Source organism: Microtus pennsylvanicus, chromosome 5 (assembly GCF_037038515.1).
Source record: "Microtus pennsylvanicus isolate mMicPen1 chromosome 5, mMicPen1.hap1, whole genome shotgun sequence".
Classification (NCBI taxonomy): Eukaryota; Metazoa; Chordata; class Mammalia; order Rodentia; family Cricetidae; genus Microtus; species Microtus pennsylvanicus.
Window position 1 is genome coordinate 43,772,030 of NC_134583.1, and position 21,972 is coordinate 43,794,001.

At 38.8% G+C, this 21,972-nt stretch overlaps 1 protein-coding gene and 1 pseudogene across 1 annotated transcript; both read left to right on the forward strand.

Annotated features, from left to right (window-relative positions):
- Positions 1-820: 820 nt before the first annotated feature.
- Positions 821-1,774, forward strand: LOC142849484 (olfactory receptor 52M1). Its single transcript, XM_075971720.1, has one exon. It carries the CDS (start codon positions 821-823, stop codon positions 1,772-1,774), a length of 954 nt encoding a protein of 317 aa, XP_075827835.1.
- Positions 1,775-17,169: 15,395 nt separating this feature from the next.
- LOC142851256 (olfactory receptor 51H1-like) lies at positions 17,170-18,127 on the forward strand (annotated as a pseudogene).
- The last annotated feature ends 3,845 nt before the right edge of the window (positions 18,128-21,972 follow it).

Genomic DNA, 21,972 nt, shown 5'->3' on the forward strand with positions numbered 1-21,972 from the left:
CTGCTGGTCAAGAGAATACTGGGTGAAGGTTGTGCCCCGATAGGCTGTTATCTAATACACACAAGAGGACACATGGGTGCTTGTGGAGTCGGCTGAAGGGGCCATTTGCAGAGGCACAGCCAGCCTTGATGGGATTATGAAGGATGCAGATGAGCAGTGAGCACGGTTAGTAGCCCAGGTGTACTTGGCAGAACACAGGAGAGACCACTTTCCAAGAGCTGGGGCTTTTGGTAGAAGAAAAGCCTCCCATCCTGAACGTGCCTGGTGGGAAGGGCAGGTGAGAACAAGCATCTGGTTTCTGCTATTGCCCCCCTCTCTCTTCCTGGTTCCTCATACTGGCAGGGCCCGCCTGGAAACAGGAGATTCTGGATGATCACAAAAATGGTTACCTTCTGGATGCACCATGCTGTTACCCATTGGGGCAGCCTATAGGGCCAGGGAACTGAGACAGACACCCCGGGCATGGCTCTGCTCTACCCTGTCCAGTGAATTCAGAGGCCAGCTGTGATGGGCCCTACCTTCCAGCCTCAGGGTAATTAATTTATTGATGTAAAGTATTACTCATTGAGGATTATACTGTAAAACGCATCCATTCATTCAAACACAGATTTTTTATTATGCTTGCTAAATTTACATGGATACTTTAATGCAACATGAAATTCAATGTAGTATGAAATGTTACAGTTTCTTCTAAAGTTGTATATCATTGTATATTTTATGATATTTATTATATGTCCAAGAATACTGTTGTTTTTTTCTTTCCAGGGGAAAATGTGTTGCTGCATTTGGGGACATAAATGAGATTTATTTATAAATAGAAATGCTCTCTTTTCATAACGCCTGCTCAGTACCCAGCTCCTTCTGGCTCACCGGCATCCCAGGGCTGGAGTCCCTGCACATCTGGCTCTCCATCCCCTTCGGCTCCATGTACTTGGTGGCCGTGGTGGGGAACATTACCATCTTAGCTGTGGTAAGGATAGAACGCAGCCTGCACCAGCCCATGTACTTCTTTCTGTGCATGCTGGCTGTCATTGACCTGGTTCTGTCTACTTCCACTATGCCCAAACTCCTGGCAATCTTCTGGTTTGGTGCTGGCGGCATTGGCCTGGATGCCTGCTTATGCCAAATGTTTCTTATCCATTGCTTTGCTACTGTTGAGTCAGGCATCTTCCTTGCCATGGCTTTTGACCGATATGTAGCCATCTGCAACCCACTGCGACACAGCATGGTGCTCACCCAGGCCGTGGTGGGTCGTTTGGGGCTGGCTGCTCTCCTCCGAGGAGTTCTTTACATTGGACCTCTACCGATTATGATCCGCCTGCGACTGCCTCTTTATAAAACCCAAGTCATCTCTCACTCCTACTGTGAGCACATGGCTGTGGTTGCCTTGACCTGTGGTGACAGCAGAGTCAATAATGTCTATGGGTTGAGCATTGGCTTTCTGGTGTTGATCCTGGATTCAGTGGCCATTGCTGCCTCCTACGTAATGATTTTTAGAGCTGTGATGGGCCTGGCCACTCCCGAGGCCAGGCTTAAAACCCTGGGGACATGCGGCTCTCATCTCTGTGCCATTCTGATTTTCTATATTCCCATTGCTGTTTCTTCCCTCATTCACCGGTTTGGTCACCGCGTGCCTCCGCCAATCCACATGCTGCTGGCCAACTTCTACCTCCTCATTCCCCCTATCCTTAATCCTGTTGTCTATGCTGTTCGGACCAAGCAGATCCGAGACAGGCTTCTTCAGATCCTAAAGACAGGGACCAAGATCAGGTGACTGCAGTTTCCTCTTCTCTCTCAAGTAAGTCGCTGGAGAAGAAAGCATTCAAATATGGACTCCCATTCTGGGAAACCCAGTCTGGGCTGCGTTTGTAGTCCAGGAGGAGTGCACAATTCTGAAATGTATGACTGGAGGATGTTTGGACTGCAAAGAAGGTAAATCAACAATGACGTTGATACCAGCAGCAAGTAAATAGCACTTTAAAAATCCCACACTTTCCACACAATTCTTATAAATACTCTCAGATCTTATGAGGTATTATTGCTCACATTTTATGTATAAGGAAATAGGAAAAATTGCTCTATAATCCACACATAAAAGGACTTAAACATTCTAGCTCAGTATTTGATTGAAATTTATAAGACACTTTGGTGTCATTACTAGCCCTTTGTATTTAGTTTTTTTCTAGACATGCTTTCATAAGTACATTTGAAAATCTTGCTCATTTCGAAGTCACCATAGATCCAAAAATATTTCCTGAGTTAACTGTTGCGAAAACAGATTTTAATAATAGAGAGAACCCGGTGTTTCAGAACACTGAACTGTACACAGCGGGTGCAGACACCACTCAGGAAACCGAGCATGGATCGACAAAGCTATTGGATTAACGAGAAAATGACTGCATTTGCCAATTGCCTTTTGGTTTTTGCTCTGGGCCTGAAGTACATGAGGCTTCAAGGAAGAGAAACTCTCCTTTCCCACTCAAATCCCCCCACCTTGAGCCCTGATCCACCTGTGGGATTTCTGTCCAAGACGGATCAGTTTAAAATAAAGTTGCAATTTATAAACACACTGGTTCTGAACTTGCAGGTGTTACTAGCTTGGCATGTAGAAAATAGCTGTGTTGGAGAGTGTTTTTGCCAACTTGACACAACCTTGAGCCACTTAAGAAGAGGGAGCTTCACTTGAGAAAATGCTTCAGATAGGCCTGTGGGACATTTTCTTAAAATTAATGACAGATATTGGAGGATCAGTCCATTGTGAGTGTTTGCCATCCCTGGGAAGGTGGTCCTGAGTTGTATAAGAAAGCAGGTAGTAAGCAGCATTCCTCCACGCCACTATATAGGCTTTTTCTTCCTCTACATTTAAAAAGCCTCTAAATCAACCAAAAATTCCCAATGAAGCATCACTAACTATGTCAGTAACATTCCAGGGTGAGCCCTATTCCCAGAAGTAGAAAAGTGGACTAGAAGTTCTTTTGTGTGTACTTTCTCTTTTATTTTGTTGATGACTTTTTGCTTTTTTGCATTATGATTTTGAGAGAGAGAGAGAGAGAGAGAGAGAGAGAGAGAGAGAGAGAGAGAGGGAGGGAGGAAGGGGCCGAGTGTTGTGGAATAATCTTTGTGTGCACTGTGAAGATGTGCCTTTATCAAGTGCTGAATGGCCAATAGCTAGGCATGAAGAGATTGGGTGGAGAGAGAGGAAGAGGAGGTTAATGGAGATGCAGAAGAGACACGGGAGGACACAGAGAAGAAACAGGAGGTACAAGATGGAAGAGAGGTAAAAAGCCAAGAGACAAATGTAGATGAACATAAATGGATTTATTTAAGTTATAAGAGCAAGTGTGGGGGGGTTAGAGAGATGGCTCAGTGGTTAAGAGCATTGTCCGCTCTTCTAAAGGTCCTGAGTTCAATTCCCAGCAACTACATGGTGGCTCACAACCATCTGTAATGGGGTCTGGTGCTTTCTTCTGGCCTTCGGCCATACACACAGACAGAATATTGTATACATAATAAATAAATAAATATTTAAAAAAAGAGCAAGTGGGATAAACCTAAGCTAAAGGCCAAGCTTTCATAATTAATAATAAGTCTCCATGTTGATTTTTATGAGCTGGCTGACTACATATGGTGTCCAATGTCTGGCCATGTATATCCACATAAGGCCTAAGAAAGTTTAAAGACAAAAAATTCAGAACTTGGAGTCAAACATGGCTTCCTGGTGACCATGGGTAGGCTCAGTGGTATGCAGAGACTTGGCTACCAGCCACTACCTGTGGCCCGGAGCCAGTGGCCAGTACCATGTGCCAGCACCAGATGCTAAGCTGAGCCACACAATAGCAGACACAACAGTTTAAGATTTGTCTCATGTGATCAGAGAACACTGCAGCGGCTCAGTAAAGACAGATCCAGAAGGAAAAAGAACCTCTAAACATGTTACAATGTGTTTTTAAAAAATGTGCATAGATTTAAAAAAGAAAGAAAAATGAGTATAGACAGCCATAGAAAAAGTAGTTTATAAATAATAAGATAAAGTCTTTACAGAGAATAAAATAGTATAAAAATGATAAGTCATGTAACAATGGAAAATACACAGAAAGTCTGGATCCTGTATGGTGTCTTGTTGACTTTAAATTTTTTTATTGCTGATGAGCAACAAAAACTTCTGAGAGACATTGGAGAGAAGAGGAACTGCTGAATTAAACCATCCTACCTACGTTAGGAATGCCTTAACCTTAAAGTGGAATTCAAAATTGAATTGCATCAGAGAAGAGGTTATGCTTTTGTTTCTATAGCAAACAAAAGGCTGTGAATTCCTTCAAGGTTAAAGAGAATCAGGTTTTATAGGCAGAGACCTCCTGAAAATCTTGACTACAAATATGAAGAAACAACCCCCCAAAAATTCCAAAACAAACTACAAGAGCAGTGGTGTATATTTACCTGCTCAGACATAAAACAAAAGATTGTCTTCGGGCAGCAGTGTACAACACTTGTAACATGCTTATGTTAATACAGATATGTATGCTACCTGAAAGTCTGTGTGTTTTTAGAGCAAAGGAACCAGACACCAACAAAAACAGGTGGCCCAGGTGACCCAGCCTCTCAGAGTGCCTCTGTTGCAGTTTCTTCAGAGTTCTGCATCCAGAACAGCTTCATTCAAAGTTGTTGCCTGAGATGGCCTAGCCTCCAGACTATTCCAGCCAGGACTGCAGATAGACCTTGTGCTTTCCCTTTGCACAAAGACTGAGCCACAAAGATTATGGCTAGGTTTCCCAGGACTTGACCATTATCTCAATTTTCTCAGGTTCCATATCTCCCAGACAACAGGAAGCAGTCTAGAGGATAAAACAACTATATTCCCAAGAGGTGGGATGGTTAATTTTTGATCATTTTGTGGGTTATAAATGTTTGTCATGATTTACAGGGACTATGTTAAGTAAAAATAATAAGAAAATAGGCATCTCTGCCAGCACAAGAAAGTCCAATTAGGTCAAATCAAACTGAATCAAGATACCCATTGTTTTATTAAGAATGATGCTCTTGGGTGGCCGAGTGCACAGTGGGGAGACAGGACAGCAAGGAGCCCATGCAGACCCAAAAACCACATGTTTCTCCTCTGGGAGCACACTTAAATACCCTGTGGGCATGCTGGAATTTCGAGTCCAGAACAAAGCAACTTCCAGACCTGGGAGCTGGGTTGGATGCCAGGGGCTGGGGGCTATGCTCTCAACTTAAAAGGTTGGTTACAAATTTTTCCTGGTCATGGTCAGGGAGAAAGCTAAACAAAAGAGATCAGACTCAGGAATCTATTTCTAAAGGGAGAAAGGGGAATATAGTATAGAAATGGTGGAATAAAAGAGTAGACTGTTGAGTCTAATTTGAACAAACACTAGTCTAAAATGTTTTATATTGGTATGGATTTTGTATATTGATACAATTTAAGGTTATTTTTATTATACTATATAAATGTTTTTCTTTTTGTTTAAGGTAGTGTACCTATGTGGTTCATTAAAAAATGTAAAGTTTTAGTCCTTGAAAGTTATTTAGGATAATACAGAAATACATGTTAATAGTTAGTTATCTATAACAGTCAAACTCATAGTCATGTTAAGTTTGTTTATATAGTTGTATATAATATATATACACATATATTTATATATATTTTAGATAGGTGATTTTCAGACACTTTAAAGACCTACAGAATATGGCATTTAAAATGCTTTAATAACATAAGGTTTTTCAAATTGGGCAGTGGTGGCACACACTTTTAATCCCAGCACTTGGGAGGCAGAGGCAGGCAGAGCTCTGTGAATTCAAGATCAACCTGATCTACAAAAGCTAGTTCCAGGACAACTAGGGCTGCTACATAGAGAAACTCTATCTCAAAAAATAAAAAAAAATTAAGGCTTTTCATGACAGTGAGACTTGTCTACTCACTCTTCACAGCACTAATTTACTTCAAAAAAGTATAGTGGGGATTGAAGAACCACCACATGGAGTTTGCTTTCTTTGTGGCAAAAGCTAGCCATTTGGGCAAGAAACTGCTTTTACTTCGAGTGCTGACAATATGCTGTCCAAATCGACAGGACACAAAAGAAGAAAACTGCCAAACTTTGCCAATACAAGACAGGACAGTCCTTCAAAATTTCTGCTTTACAGAAAAGTCTGTCATAATTTTAGATCCATAGACTGAAGACAGATGCCCTAATGTTGCAGAGGAACCTTAGAGTGACTGTTCAGGCAGCCAGATATCTCTGTTGTTTTTTAGATTTGGAAGTGGTTTGCTCTAAACTTCCTATTTATTCAATACTTTATCTTCAGGTCTCTGATGGAGTTGAAAATGAGATAGTTTTAGTTACAGTTTTCTTTGTTACCAAATTCAGAGAAGAAACTTACAAAAGAGATATAAAATGTATAAGGTTGAGAGACATAAAAATTTGAATTGCTTATCTAACAGCATGTTCTAATGTCCAAAAAGATATTTTTAGGTTGGTAATATAAGATATGATTAAAAAACGATTTAGGTATAAAACTTTGGACTCACTAAGTCAGATAGATAATATAGTACTTTCTACAGATTTGCAAAATGCATATGGACTGGACACTATGAATATAATTCTGACTTGAAAATTGTTCTTACTGTATATAGTTTTGCTTTGCTAAAGTTAAGTTCTTCCCTTTTTATTTGTACAATAATTGTTATTATTATATGTAGTTTTACTGTGTTAGAGTTAAAAGCCTTTTCTTTTTATTTAGACAAAAGAGGGAAATGTTGTAGGATAATTTTTTTGTGTACTTTGAAGATGTGCCCTTGCCAAGGTGACTTCTGATTGGTTTAATAAAAAGTTGAGTGGCCAATAGCTAGGCACGAAGGGGTTAGGTAGGATTTATAGGCAAAGAAAAAGGAAGAGGAGATAAATTAAGGCTTGGAGAGATGCCAGAGGACACGAAGGAGGAGACAGGAGGTTCAAGAAGGAAGAAAAGTAAAAAGCCATGAGGCAAAATATAGTTTAATATAAATGAGTTAATTTAAGTTATAAGAGCTGGTAGGACAAGCCTAAACTGTAGACTGAGCTTTCATAATTAATAATAAGTCTCTTTGTCTTTTTTTTTTGTGAGCTGGCTACCCAAAGGAAGACTAAAGGAGAGAGTGAAGTTGGGGGAAGGAGTCAAACATATTGTATATAAATATTTTTAAAATAAAGAGGATATTTAAAATTATTCATTTAGATCAGAGGTTTTCAATTTTCTTAATGTTGCAACCCTATAATGTTGTGGTGACACTCAACCATAAAACTTTTGTTGCTACTTCATAACTGTAATTTTGTCACTGTTATAATTGTAATGTAAATGTCTATAGGCAGACAGTCTTAGGTGACCCCATCAAAAGATCGTTCAACTCAGAAAGGGGTTGTGACCCACAGGTTGAGAACCAGGAGCAGTTTTACAGCTTAAATGAGAGGAGAAATATTTGGGAGGTTGAAGCTAATCTGAGCAATAGCAAGATCTACCATCAACACTATGGTGAGTGACTGTAAAGGCTACGGTACACTTGTATGCTTGAAGTTGGATGTAAACATAGTCAAAAGAAGAAATATACATGATGTGCTAATTTAGATCTAAGAACAAAATGAGTATTTATCTAAAAAAGACCATAGCATCCAATCTATTACACAATAAACAGTCAAACCTCCACATCACATCCAGGAAAGAAAAACATCTGCACACCTCACGTAAGTAGAGTAGAATTTTTTCCTGTGTTATTTGTTTTTGCTGTTTTCTGTATTAGCAGAAATAATCTCAGCTCATTGAAGGACTTTTTGGGTGAGCACTAATTACAGACATTTAAAGAACATATAGTCCTGGAGGCTTGAAAATGTCGCAGAGTGTTCCTGAAAAGAGTTGGGCCTTGACCCACTGTAAACTAGTCACTATGGTTAGGTGGCAACAAGTTTGTAGGGAGTGTGTGCCAGGGGAGGCATGTATGTGCATACATGTGTGTATGTGAACATGTGTGCATGTGTGTGTATGTCTCTGATGTTTCAAGTTAACTATTCAGTACCAGAATTAATAAAAATCAAACCGACCTACCTATTTAGCCTTTAAAAACTTAATATTGAATGACATTTCTGACTGACACTACATCTTTGTGGTGATGGAGGAAGGTCATTGGTTAAAAAAATAAAGAAACTGCTTGGCTGGTCCTCATAGGTTAAAACATAGGTGGGTGGAGTAAACAGAACAGAATGCTGGGAGGAAGAGGAAGTGAGCTCAGACTAGACAGCTCTCCTCTCGGGAGCAGACGCCTCTGAAGACACGCGATTCAGCTCTGACCCAGGATGGACGTAGGCTAGAATCTTCCCGGTAAGCGTACCTTGGGGTGCACCACAGATGATTAGAAATGGGCTAAATTAATATATGAGAATTAGCCTAGAAGAGGCTAGATAGAAATGGGCCAAGCAGTGTTAAAAGAATACAGTTTCCGTATAATTATTTCGGGTAAAGCTAGCCGTGGGGGCAGCCGGGTGCCGCTCCTATTACTACATTGTGGTTTCCATGTTTATTGGTTAACTTTTAACCAATGGAATTCTTAAGAAAGGATGATGTGGGGAGCTGGAAGTCATGGCTTTGGTAAAGGTCAATGACCTTGAATAGTTGATGCGTCTCTTTCAGAGCACTGACATTAAGAAACTTAATACACTGAACCGTCTCCAAGGGGAATTATTCTGCTTCTTGGAAAATTTCTTTTCATTTTTCTTCTTTTTCCTTTCCTTCTTTATATATATATCAGTCATACAAAATAAAGAGTTTTATTATTATACTTTCATACACATTCTGTTCTTTTTCTACAATAAAGAGCTAGTTTAATGAAGAATTCCATCAACTGCTTTTCATTAATTGATATTGATGGCCCAAAATAAAATTCTTTTCTTGAAAAATATCGTAAGGCTCTAAGTGAAAATTAGCTGAAGCACAAAGGGTTAAAACAAAGGGTTAAAAAAGCACAAATGTTAAAACTGAGTTTATTAATCAGTACTTAGTGTGCACATGTGTGAATGAACAGTGTACCCAGCCTCTTCCTTCAGTACTCTCTTCCTTCAGGACAAGGTGGTATTCCCAAAACACATCCTTGCTTAGTGAGTCTGCTGCATGCTTGCTCAATGGGTCTTAGCAACAGGACTTCTAGGTTGTGTGTTTGCTGACATTTGAAGATTCCCGCTGCTGCCTATAGTTCATCCACTTGTCTAAATGATTGCTTGATTTCCTGTTACACTCCCTTGAACTGTCTAAGTATGTCCTAAGACATTTTAGGTATAAACATGTATGCAAACATGTTACAGTAATTGGAGTTACATAGTATTGAAACATTTGTCACCTTATTGGCTAGTGTATGTCCCCGGGGGCTAATGCCACATCCCCAAATTCTTGCAGCAGTGATTCTCAAAAGGAGTGGCTTAGAATAGTGCTTCTCAAATGTTGATGTATATGCAAACCACTCGGGAGGTCTGGTTAAAATGCACTGATCACTGGGGCTCGGAGGTGAAACATTTTTGTTTTCTCTTTTTACATTTTAACAAGCTCCCAGGTGGTATCCTACTTGTTTGAGGAGCATGCTTTGTGTAGCAAGAAGTTACACACCCTGGTGTCTCCCTACATTAAACTGAAGTTAAATCTTCAACATTCACACAAAGATTCCATTTTTACAAATATTATCTCCATTACTGACCGTAGTGATATGTATTTATGAAGGACTTGACTTAACCTAGATAATATGACAAGTCCTGTACATGCAGTTAAGTAAGTTTTTAAGTAGTGTGATAAATATCATGGTTTCCCATTTATCAACAAGGAAATTCAGATAGGGAGATTCTAAATGACCTGTTCTGAGGATAATGAATCTTTCTGTTTAAATGACATGTTGGTAGGTAGCTTTTATTTTGCAAACATTCATGGGTGATATAGCAATTTACCATGGTTGGAAAATGAAGAATAATCTGGAAATCAATCCTTTTAAAATTATTTATTTTGTATTTTTTGAGAAAAGATCTCATGTGTCTTGTGCTAGTTTCCTCAGTATAGCTAAGACAACCTTAAACTGATCCTGGTCATCACATGCTAAGTGACTGGATTACAGGCATGGATGTTTATGTGGTGCCAAGGACTGAAACCATCATGTTAACACTAGAAGAAAACATAAGAAAAACCCTTCAGGGCCTTGGAATGTACAGAACATTTTAGATGAGACTCCAACAGAGAGCAAAACTTGAGAATTCAGTTTTCAGAAGCCTGAAGATTTTGCAAAGGAATCAGTAAATGAAGTGACAAGACAATGCCCAGAGTTGGAGAAAAGATCAACAAATTGTACCAATGACAATGGGTTAATCCCAGAGTATATAAGGAACTGTAAAAGCTCAATCATGAAGCAAAACAAAAACAGTTACTTGGTTAGGAGAGAGCAACAACCCAGGCAGACATTTCTCTAAGGAAGAACACAGATGGGCAATGAGGGCAAGGAAGAAATGTGCCACAGTGGTGATCATCATGGAAGTTCAAGTGAACCTCAAGCCGCTGAGTTCTCCTCCTGTCACTGAGGTGTGGAGAAGGGGAACGCTTGGACAGTGGTGATGGGGATGCAAATTAGTAAAGTTGTCATGTAAAATAGCATGGTATTTCTTCAAACATACGAAAATAGAACCCTTCCATCACCCCAAAATCCCTCTTCTGAGTGTATATATATATTACTATTTTTTCTTTTTTATTTATTTATTTGTTTATTATGTATACAGTATTCTTCCTGCGGGCCTCATTATAGATGGTTGTGAGCCACCATGTGGTTGCTGGGAATTGAACTCAGGATCTTTGGAAGAGCAGGCGATGCTCTTAACTGCTGAACCATCTCTCCAGTCCCTTCTGAGTATATATTTAAAGGAAATGGAATTAATGTGTTGAAGAGGCATCTACATTCATGTTTATTGCAGCATTAATGACTAAGAAACAACCTAGGTGCCCTTTAAATGACGAATGGATTTAAAAAGAGCCACATATGTGCATAATGGCTAACTACTCAGTCATAAACACACTGAAGTTCTGTCACTATGCTAAATAAAACAAGCCATGGAAACCAAGAAAAATGATCTCATTCATATGTGAACTCTCAGAATGTTGGCCTCACAAAATTCAAAGAGGGTAGAGACTGAAGAGACTATGGGGGAGGGAAGAATGGAGAGTTTGGTTAATGACTACTAAGCTATAGTTATGAGAAAAACGTTCTTGTGTTCTATTGTATGGTAGAACAAATAAAAAGAACCACAAATAAAAAGAAAATTGTCCATTTCAAGCACCTGTATTTATAAGATAGAATAAATATTTGAATTATAAGATAGAATAAATATTTGAAGACATATTTTTAACTTGAGCTGAATATTTTATAATTATATATACATCTATCAATATATTGCATATTACTGTAGCATATATTTTTTAAGTTTTTATATATTTTCTAAAATAAGCTTTATAACACAGCATAAAAAGAAAATAAAGTTCTGCTATATACTCTCAATTATGGCTAACAAAAATTATCACTATATAAATTATTTCTATCTGATATGTGATTATTTGCTGTGGAGTTGTGAATATGCTTATGTAGAAAAACAAATGAACTTCAAAAGAACATGAAGGGCAGACTACACAAAGGTGCAGACTGGAGTAACTGGCTTTGTAGTAAGAATAATCTCATTGACAGAAAGGATCACCACACATAAGTGTATTAAAACAAATGTAAGAACTTAGACATAATATATTAAAATTATTAACCAGAAAACCTAAGAACCCCCACAAATCCAAAAAAAAATTATTTGTTTCTGATGGACAAAATTTAGGCAAGCTTTTCTTTCATCCACTCCAGTACAGTGAACTCCAGTTCAGTCTCAGGGCAAACTGTGGCATGATATCATCACTGAGGCTAAGAATAGCTTTAGAGACAGAAAACTGTAATCCAAAGAGGGATGCACTCATAACTGATTGATGTAATAGGAGGCAAATCAGTGTGTGTGTGCGTGCATGCGTGTTTGTGTGTGTGTGTGTGTATGAGAGAGAGAGACAGAGAGACAGACAGAAAGACAGAGACAGAGGGAGACAGAGACAGATAGGCAGAGGGAGACACACACAGAGAGAAATGGAGAGACAGAGAGATAGAGAGAGATAGACAGACATAGAGAAAACACAAAGAAAAATAAAATGAAGATTTTGAGAGAAGAAAATATTGGTCTGTGTTATCTGAAGAAAGAGGCTAGAGTTCTCAAAATAAGAATAGAATAGCCCAAGCAGCTGCACATCACTCCTTAAGGGATGTCTTCCAGAGCAGCTGAAAATCCCCATGGAATCATGTTGGGTGTAGACATCCACAGAGGTCTGAGTCATCTTCATAAATATGTTGCATTCTATTCTTAGGGAAGACAGAAGAGAAAATAATTCAGAACTGGAGCACACGGACTGACATAGGTAAGAGAAGTCTTATTTGTTATGTCTTCTACATAGGCAAATTGTATAGAAGATACTGTGGGGGTATTTTAAAAATAGAATCCTCAGAGGATTAAGACTGAAGAGAATAGTATAGAGAGTCATGCTATGATGTAATGCTAAAGGGGAAACAAGATATGAAACATAAATGCTTTTATTAGGAATAAAAGAAGCATATGGAAGGAAAAAATAGTTCATGGAGAAGTTAAAATGAAGACAAAATTGAGGAGGTAGGCTGATGTGGGAGTGTCATATATCAATCTGTTGATTTCATTGGTTAAGTAATAAACAAACTGCTTGGCCTCATAGCTTAGAACATAGGTGGGTGGAGTAAACAGAACAGAATGCTGGGAGGAAGAGGAAGTGAGGTAAGATGCCTCAGACAGAGGCCATGCTCCCCTCTCCCGGGCAGACACCATGAAGCAAGCTGCCAGGTCAGACATGCTGAATCTTTCCCGGTAAGACTGATGTTACACAGATTATTAGAGATGGGTTGATCGGGATATGAGAATTAGCCTGTAAGGGCTAGAGCTAGTGGGCCAAGCAGTGTTTAAATGAATACAGTTTGTATGTTGTTATTTGGGGTAAAGCTAGCCGGTGGTGGGAGCTGGGTGGTGGAATACAACCCGCAGCTCCCTCAACAGAAGCCGGGCTGTGGGAAGAGGCCCACAGCTCCCCACAACAGTAGGCTGCTAGGTAAATGAACAGGAACTACAGAGGCAGGCATAACAAAAAGAATATAAGAGATGGAAGAAAGAATCTCAAGTACTGAAGATACAAAAGAAGAAACAGATTTATTGGTCAAAGAAAACAATAAATCCAACAAATTCTTAACCCAAAACATCCAGGAAATCTGGGACACCGTGAAAAGACTAAACCTAGGAATAATAGGGATAGAAGAAGGAGAAGAATTTCAGCTTAAAGGCACAGAAAATATATTCAACAAAATCATAGAAGAAAACTTTCTCAATATAAAGAAGAATATCACCATGAAGGCACAAGAACTTACAGAACACCAAATAGAATGGAACAACAACAACAACAACAAACAGTCCCCTCACCATATAATAATCAAAACACAAAACATTCAGAATAAAAAAAAGAACATTACGAGCTGCAAAGGAAAAAGGTCAAGTAACATATAAAGGCAGACCCATCAGAATTACACCTGACTTCTCATTGGAAGCCATGAAAGCCAGAAGGTCTTAGTGCTGCTAACACTAAGAGACCATGGATGCAAGTCCAGACTACTATATCCAGCAAAGCTTTCAATTACCATTGATGGCGAAAACAAGATATTCCATGACAACACTAGATTTAAATATTACCTATCCACAAATCCAACCCTGTAGAAAATGCTAGAAGGAAAATTCCAACACAAAGAAGCTAACTGCACCCACAAAAATACAGGCAACAGATAACCTCACACCAGCAAGTCCCAAAGAAAGGAAACACATAAACACTACCATCTAAAATAACAGGAATTAACAATCATTAATTAGTCATTAATATCTCTTAATCTCAACGGACTCAATTCATCCATAAAAAGACACAGGCTAAGAGAATGGATATAAAAGGAAGATCCATCCTTCTACTGTATACAAGAAACATGTCTCAACCTCAAACACAGATATTACCTCAGAGTAAAGGGTTGCAAAAAGATTTCCCAGTCAAATGGACATAAGAAACAAGCAGGTGTAGCTATCATAATATCTAAGAAAATAGACTTCAAACCAAAATCAGTTAGAAGAGATGGAAAAGGAAACATTATACTCATTACAGGAACCATCCATCAAGATGAAGTCTCCATCCTGAACATCTATGGCCAAATTAAAGGGCACTCTCATATGTAAAAGAAACATTATTAAAGCTTAAATCACACATCAAACCCCACACAATAATAGTAGGAGACTTCAACACCCCACTCTCCACAATGGACAGGTCAATCAGACAGAAACTTAAGAAAGAAATAAGAGAACTAACAGATGTCATGACTGAAATGGACATAACAGACATCTACAGAACATTTCACCTAAACACAAAAGAATATACCTTCTTTTGAGCACCTCATGGAACCTTCTCTAAAACTGACCATATACTCAGGAACAAAGACGGATTAAAGAAAAATTGGAACGACCCCCCTGTATCTTATTGGATCACCATGTTAGAATTTAACAACAGCACTAATTGCAGAAAGCCTACAAACTCGTGGAAATTGAACAGTGCTCAATTGAATTTTCCCTGGGTCAAGGAAGAAATAAAGAAAGAAATTAACGACTTCCTAGAATTCAATGAAAATGAAGGCACAATCTACCCAAACCTATGGAACACTAAGAAAGCAGTGCTAAGAGATGCTCCTCTGATAATTAAGGGGGCATCCGAATTGCCTGGAAGGAGGGACCAACAGCCTCTGAGAAGTGAAGGGCTGCTATAGAGAACGTGAAGTCTCACAGAGTCCCATGCTCAGAATGAAGGACTAGACAGACACTATAAGGTGCTTCCCTAGAGGTCACCATCCACTTGGAGAGAAGCCTAGGATCTGGTTACAAGGCAGCATGGTTTTGTAATGGACATGGACTCTACCTTTCAAGGATTCCAAGAGATCCCACTCTGAAAACTAGCTTATTTGTGATCATGGACCCCACATAACAATTACTCATTCCCCAACAGAAACGGAACAGAAGAAGCAGGGCCACCACCCCTCCTCCACTAGATTCACAGAGCAGATCTTTGGATTGCCTTTCTCTCTCTCTGACTAAATATGTATGCGAGAAAAGTTCACTATTCCTTACCTCAAAAATGTCCCATGCATTTTCTGTGACCTTGAGAAGAAACTCCCCCTCCTTGGTTGACAATTTCAATCCACAGAAAGAAGATAATGGAGGTATTTGATAGTTTTCAAAAATCCTTGAGAGAGCCTAATATGTAATCATCTATTTTCATTCATTTGTTGTTTTCTTCCTTCACTGGACAATATGAAAATGCATGTATATTCTTCATGTATGCTTTATGAAGTAATGAATAATGAAACATTTTATCCTTTATGTTTAACTTTCAATACTTACGCAATGTTTAATTAACTCATGCATATATAAAAAATGATTGCAGCATGTGAAAGGAGTTTGCCAAAGAGTTTTAAACTCCTGCTAGCATTTGGAAAAGGGTTGGTTGAGATGGATAGATTGGCCAGACAAAGAGAAGCAGATGTGGGGGAGACAAGATAAGGAAATTGGAAAAGGCATTTTCTAGAAACTTGGTCTCAGAAAGTATTTTAATGAGACCCAGGGATGCAAATTTGGTTGAAGGGACCAAATGAAAGAGTAACTGATGTAAGTTGCTAGAGATGTAACTGTAGGTAGGTGTTGTATCCTACTGTGAGGGCTCTGACAGTGCAAGTTATGACTCTCCTCTAAGTACATCAAAGTTCATAAAGAAAATTTTGTTTGTAATTGGTAACACAGATTTCTAGAACAAATTTTATCCTCCCTTCAGAATGAAAAAAAATGTGCTGAAAGAGGTGTGAATGTGAAAAAAACGACCTAGGGAGCCTGAAATAAGAGAGCCACACTATTTATTAGCTATAAAACTAGAGAGAAAGGAAGCTGAACATGGTGGTACATGTGCATTCACGAGGCCAAGGCAGGGCCACAAGTTCAAGACCAACCCCAGATACATAGTGAGACTTTGTTTCAAATCTTTTCCTCCACCAAAAAAGAATGGGAAGGAAAAATAAACTTTTCTTATATTTTAGAGGTAAATTTTAAAAGGAGTTAAATGTTGTTTGAATAAATAGAGTTTCCAATATTGGTTCCTAGACGTCTGGTGTGTTAAGAGAATCTGAAAATAAACAGCATAAATTTTTATATATCTTATTGCTTGTTTTTTGCTTCCTTAAAATTAAAATGATAAAAATTGTAATTTTTGACATTTGTGAGCATTAAATACTAAATGATGTGTATGTAGTGAACAAGAGTATCCACAAACATGTCTATCATGACATATAGTTAATGGTTCATTATAAGCACAGTGGGTTAAGAGCATAGTAAAGTATATATGTATATATATATACACACACACATATGCATACATAAGAATATATGTATACATACATACATACATACATACATAATACATACATACATAAGAACACAAGGTACCTAGGTACTATTTGCTAACCTGATTCTTTTCTCTGTTCTTGTCTATTATTTATAAAACCATTTGTTTATCTCATGTGAAACTATCTTTTTAGTTTAGGAGCTGTGAGCTAAGTTGGAGAGACCAGCTTTATCCACTGGTGATATCACCAAGATTAACTCAAATGCTTCCCATAAATATCATTTTGCCAGAGGTTTCTGTTCCTCCCGGTCCTGCAGCCATTAGTCCCAAAGAAATACACAGAGGTCTACATTAATTATAAACTGGTTGGCCTATTAGATCAGGCTTCTTATTAACTTGTACATCCTAAATTAAACCATAATTCTTGTCTGATTTAACCACATGGCTTGCTACCTTTTATTAGTGAGGCATTCTCATTTTGCTTCCTCTGTGTCTGGGTGATGACTGTAGACTTAGCCTTTCTTATTCCCAGAATTCCCCTGTTCTTGTTGCCCCACCTATACTTCCTGCTTGGTTACTGGCCAGTGTTTTATTAAAATGATACAAGCGACAAATCTTTATAAAGTACAAGACCATTGTCCCACAGCAAATCACCATAGTTTCATTCTGACAGGCATCCCAGGGATGTCAGACAAGAACCCATGGATGGCCTTTCCCCTGGGATTTCTCTACATACTCACCATCCTGGTAAATGGCACCATCCTAGCAGTTGTCAAGGTGGAGCAGAGTCTCCATGACTTATGTAGTACTTCCTCTGTATCTTTGCTCTGACTGATGTTAGTCTCTCCATGTCTACTTTGCCCTCTATGCTCAGTATCTTCTGGTTCAACGCCCCTGAGATTCCCTTTGATGCATGTGTAACACAGATGTTCTTCATTCATGGATTTGGAGTAGTAGGATCTGGAGTCCTAGTGTTCATGGCCTTTGGCAGATTTGTGGCCATCTGAGAACCTCTGCATTATGTGTCAATCCTCACTCATGGTGTTGTTGGAAAGATTGGACTAGTTGTCTTTGCTCGGGCAGTCTGTGTGGCCTTCCTGTGCCTTTTCTGGCTATCATTCTGTCGTTCCAATGTCTTATCATTCATACTGTCTGCACCAGGTTATAATGCACCTAGTCTGTGCCAGCACCGTGTCCACAGCCTCTACGGCTTCATTGTCGTCATCCTCACGTTAGGGCTCAATGTTCCCATCATTCTCTTCTCCTACACACCCGTCCTGAAGACAGTGCTGGGCATTGCCTCAGAGCCCAGAGGCTCAAAGCCCTCAACACCCGTCTCTCTCGCATCTGTGCTTAGCTTCTCTTTTATATTCCTCTCATCGGTACCGCCATGATCTACAGATTTGGGAAACATTAATCATCAATTGTGCACATGCTCATGGCCAATATTTACCTTCTCCCCGCTGTGCTAAACCCCATTGTCTACAGTGTGAAGAACAAGCAGATACATAGACAGATCATCCAAGTGTTTCAGGGAAAAAAGACCAGCACCTAGTGAGGCAGAGTCAAATCCTGGATACGGAATAAGTAGACAGTGGAAAAACTGTGAGTTTCGCATTTAGCAGTTATGGTGAAATCAGTTATTCATAGACATTAAAATAAAAGATCAAGAAAGATTTTTGCAGATAAAATATGGTGATTATTGTTCTTTACTATATTTTGGAAAATAGGTATTTATGTGGTATCATAAAATCCAATTTGATTAAGTAACATACTTTTTCTTCTTTGAAAGTGAAGCTATGGCAAATTGTTTAGCTACAAAATATAAACATTCATTCATATAATGTTAAGAATTATTTTAATTGTGCAGTTGCCTATCAGTTGTCAGGATTCTTGAAAGTAAACTTTATTAAACTGTTTTGTTCTCTAACTAATTCAAAATTATTTAATTTAGTTATCAACTAACCAATAATTACATCAATGAAGATCCATTAAGTCCTATAGTAATTCAGAAGAATTGGGCATGTAAAATACTCTTTTGTCCTGGGACCAGCCCCCAAGAAAAGGCTAGCCAATTTCAAGTGGTCAGCCCTAAACACATAGAAGAGAATCACCTCAGCATCCTGTATTTATAAACTTATATATGTGTGTGTGTGTGTGTATTTAATAATTGCAATTAAAGAATAAGAGGCTATATATGTTGGAAGAAGTGGGATGAACACAAGAGGAATTAGGGGGAGAAGAGGAACAAGGAAAATGATGTAAATACAGTGATCATATATGAAATTACCCCCAAACAAAGTAAACAAAATTTAAAAATGCTTTTAAGTAGAGAAAAGAAAAACTGTTATATGATCAAACTACATTTCTCTCTGTCCAGGTGTCTATGATATAACTAAACCAGATACAGATATTGTTCTTTATATATGCTTTCTTCTACTGGTATTACTTCCTTTTATATTTAATATATTTCTAGATTCTCTTTCACACAATTAGTGCAGCAATAAATGTCCCACCATTTCTGTCTTGACCAAATGAAAATGGACAATTTTTTCTGTATACTGGGTGATCCCTGGTCTTTGTATGGGGCAAGCAATTCTCAGTGGAAGTTTTTTTATTTTCTGAGAATTTCATACATGCATATAATATGTTTTGAAAGAGATCTTTACTTCATCTTCCTTAAAATATTCCCTCTACCCATTACCACTTTTCCGTCCCAATTTCATGTGGTCATTTTTAAAACCACTGAATCTGCTTAATATTGCTAGAATATACATTGGTATAAAGACATATACTGGAGCATGTGTATCCAATAAGAGGCTGTATCTCTAAAGGAAATCAACTCTCTCTCTCTCTTATAGCCACAAGATTGCCAAAGGTTCTTCAGCTAGGGAGAAAGGGACGTAATGCGCTCTTCTCCCATCCATGCTTGAATTATGCTAGTTTGCTCTTGTGTAGATCTTATACATGCAGTCATGACAACTGCAAGTTGTAGTCAGTAGTCCTGTCTTATCTGGAAAACACTGTGTTGAAGCAGTCATCCAATGCTTTCGGCTCTTATAGGCTTTCTGTCACTTCTGAGATAGTCTCGAGTCTTGAGGGGAATGGGGATGATATATATGTCCCATTTAGGACCAACCACTCCACGACTCTTGTTCCCTGCACACTGAGCAGTTGTGAGTCTCTGCATTAAACACCATCCACTACAAAAAGAAACTTCTTTGATGAGGGTTGAGAGATGCACCAATCTATTGGCATAAAGATAAGTACATAGGAATGTAGCACTATGTCCACTTAGCAGGATAATAATAATTGATTCTTCCCTAGAGTCTATGAACTATTCTGTCACTGGTTTTTGGCCTGTTTAACAGTACTAGAAACGAATTCTGTTTTGTGGAGCAGGCCTTCTAAACCAATCAGAAAGTGGTTTGTTACTCCTATAACATTTGTGCCACTACTACACCAGAGGATCTGCCTTGCCAGGTCAGTTGTTATTACAGCTTGTTTTCACATCTGAGTCAGGTTGTTGATTACTGTTCTCCAAGAGTTTCCAGTACCATGAAAGCCAGCCAGTAGGGAAAAGCTTCTGGGTCAGTGCCAGTCTGATTTTCTGTGTCCTATAATTCAAGTATGTGGTATCTTCAACAATAGGGTCTAACTCTCAAGCTCTGGAAGGTAACCAAGAACAATAGCAATACTTTGTAATGTTCTGGTATCTGTGGGGCTCCAACAACTCAAAAGCAAGATAAGCACTAGTTGGTACTAGGCTTTTAGTTTGATAGTCTCTGGTGTCTGGGAAAGGCATCACTCCTTCAATTCTTTATAATATAATTCCATTCAAATTATTGTTATATTAATACACATTTTATGAAGTTTCTAAAGTACTAGGTTTCTCTGTGGCTTTTTCAAGGGTCTTCAACATTAGTTATCCCTTCTTAGTCCCTTCCTCTATCTTGCGTAAGAAGCACCCCCTTAAGTTATCTGGCTCAATTATTACTCCTTCTCACCTAATACCATTTGTGATGTATCTCTTTCCTCCCTTTCAATCATTTAGACTTTTACTTGGTCCCTGATGTCTATGGGTATTCCAGTTAAAACATACAAATCTAAAGGTTCAGTACTTAGATACATGAGAGAGACCATGTAGCATTTATATTTCTGAGTCTGTGTTACCTCAGTATAATGCTCCTTCTACATGCAAATTTCAAAATTTAATTTTTCTCTATAGCTGAATGAATTTCCATCATACATATGTATCACATTTTCATCACCCACTCATCAATTGGCAAACATCTAGGCTGCTCCATTTTCTGGCCTTGGGTGAGCTAGCTGAGGCAGTGCTGGAGAGCTCATCTGGGTAGTAATGATGAGGGAAGTCTAGCAAGCTGACCAACCCTGCTACCACCCAGGCTCAGAACTAGGGCTGTGAGTTAGCTCACCCCAGCACTCACTGAATCTATCAACTGTTGGAGCATTCGAAAGGGACAAACCTACAAATACCAAACAGCAGGATCTCCATGACACAGGACAACAGGATATCCAAGAGGAGCCCCAGTGAGAGCCCAGTATTGGTGGTGTAGCAGAAGCCAGGGGCCTTGAGCCAGACCAATGACTCATAGCATTGATCACTTATAAGTAAACACGTACAGACTAAAGGGCAATCTGTGTGGCTCACCGGGCCACACTACAGATCCCATGACAAGATTTTTTCTTTTATGTTTTTGTTTTTATTTTTGCTTTGGTTCTTTGTTAGGTTTTTGGTTTTTCTTTTATATTAGGTTTTGTTTTGGGGGGAGGTTACAAGGGCAGAGGGCGGTTGCGAGGGGACAGGGAGATGAGTAGGATAGGAGTGCATGTTGTGAAATCCACAAAGAATCAACGAAAGTAAAACAAATCAGCCAGCTTTCTTATTATTCACAATTTATTAAACTGCATGCTAAGCAGGTGCTCCAGCTCTGAGCTAGGTGATCAGACTGTCACATAACACTTCTTCGATTGTGAGACAGGATCTACACAGTGAACTCACAGAGATCCTTTTCTGTTTAAAGATAACTTTACAATGTCATGAGAAATACTTAATGGATAAAGGCCACCATGAATCTCTCAGAGAAACTGAGAAACACTGCAGAGAGATCAGGTATACCATTAGTCTGAATAAATGTTGAGCAATGCTAGATGCACTGATGTCTAGACTCTAAATTTGGATTCTCTGGATTCCTAGCTCTATGACTTTTGTCACACATCATCTACAACATGCAGACATCATGATGCTAGCAAAATCAGAGGGTTGAGAAGGCAATGAGAAAACACCATGAAAAGAATCCCCCTGGGGAAAAAAATTAAAAAAAAAAAAGAATGTCCCTGGGAGCCAGGCTCATACAGGCTTTCTGTTGAACCCTT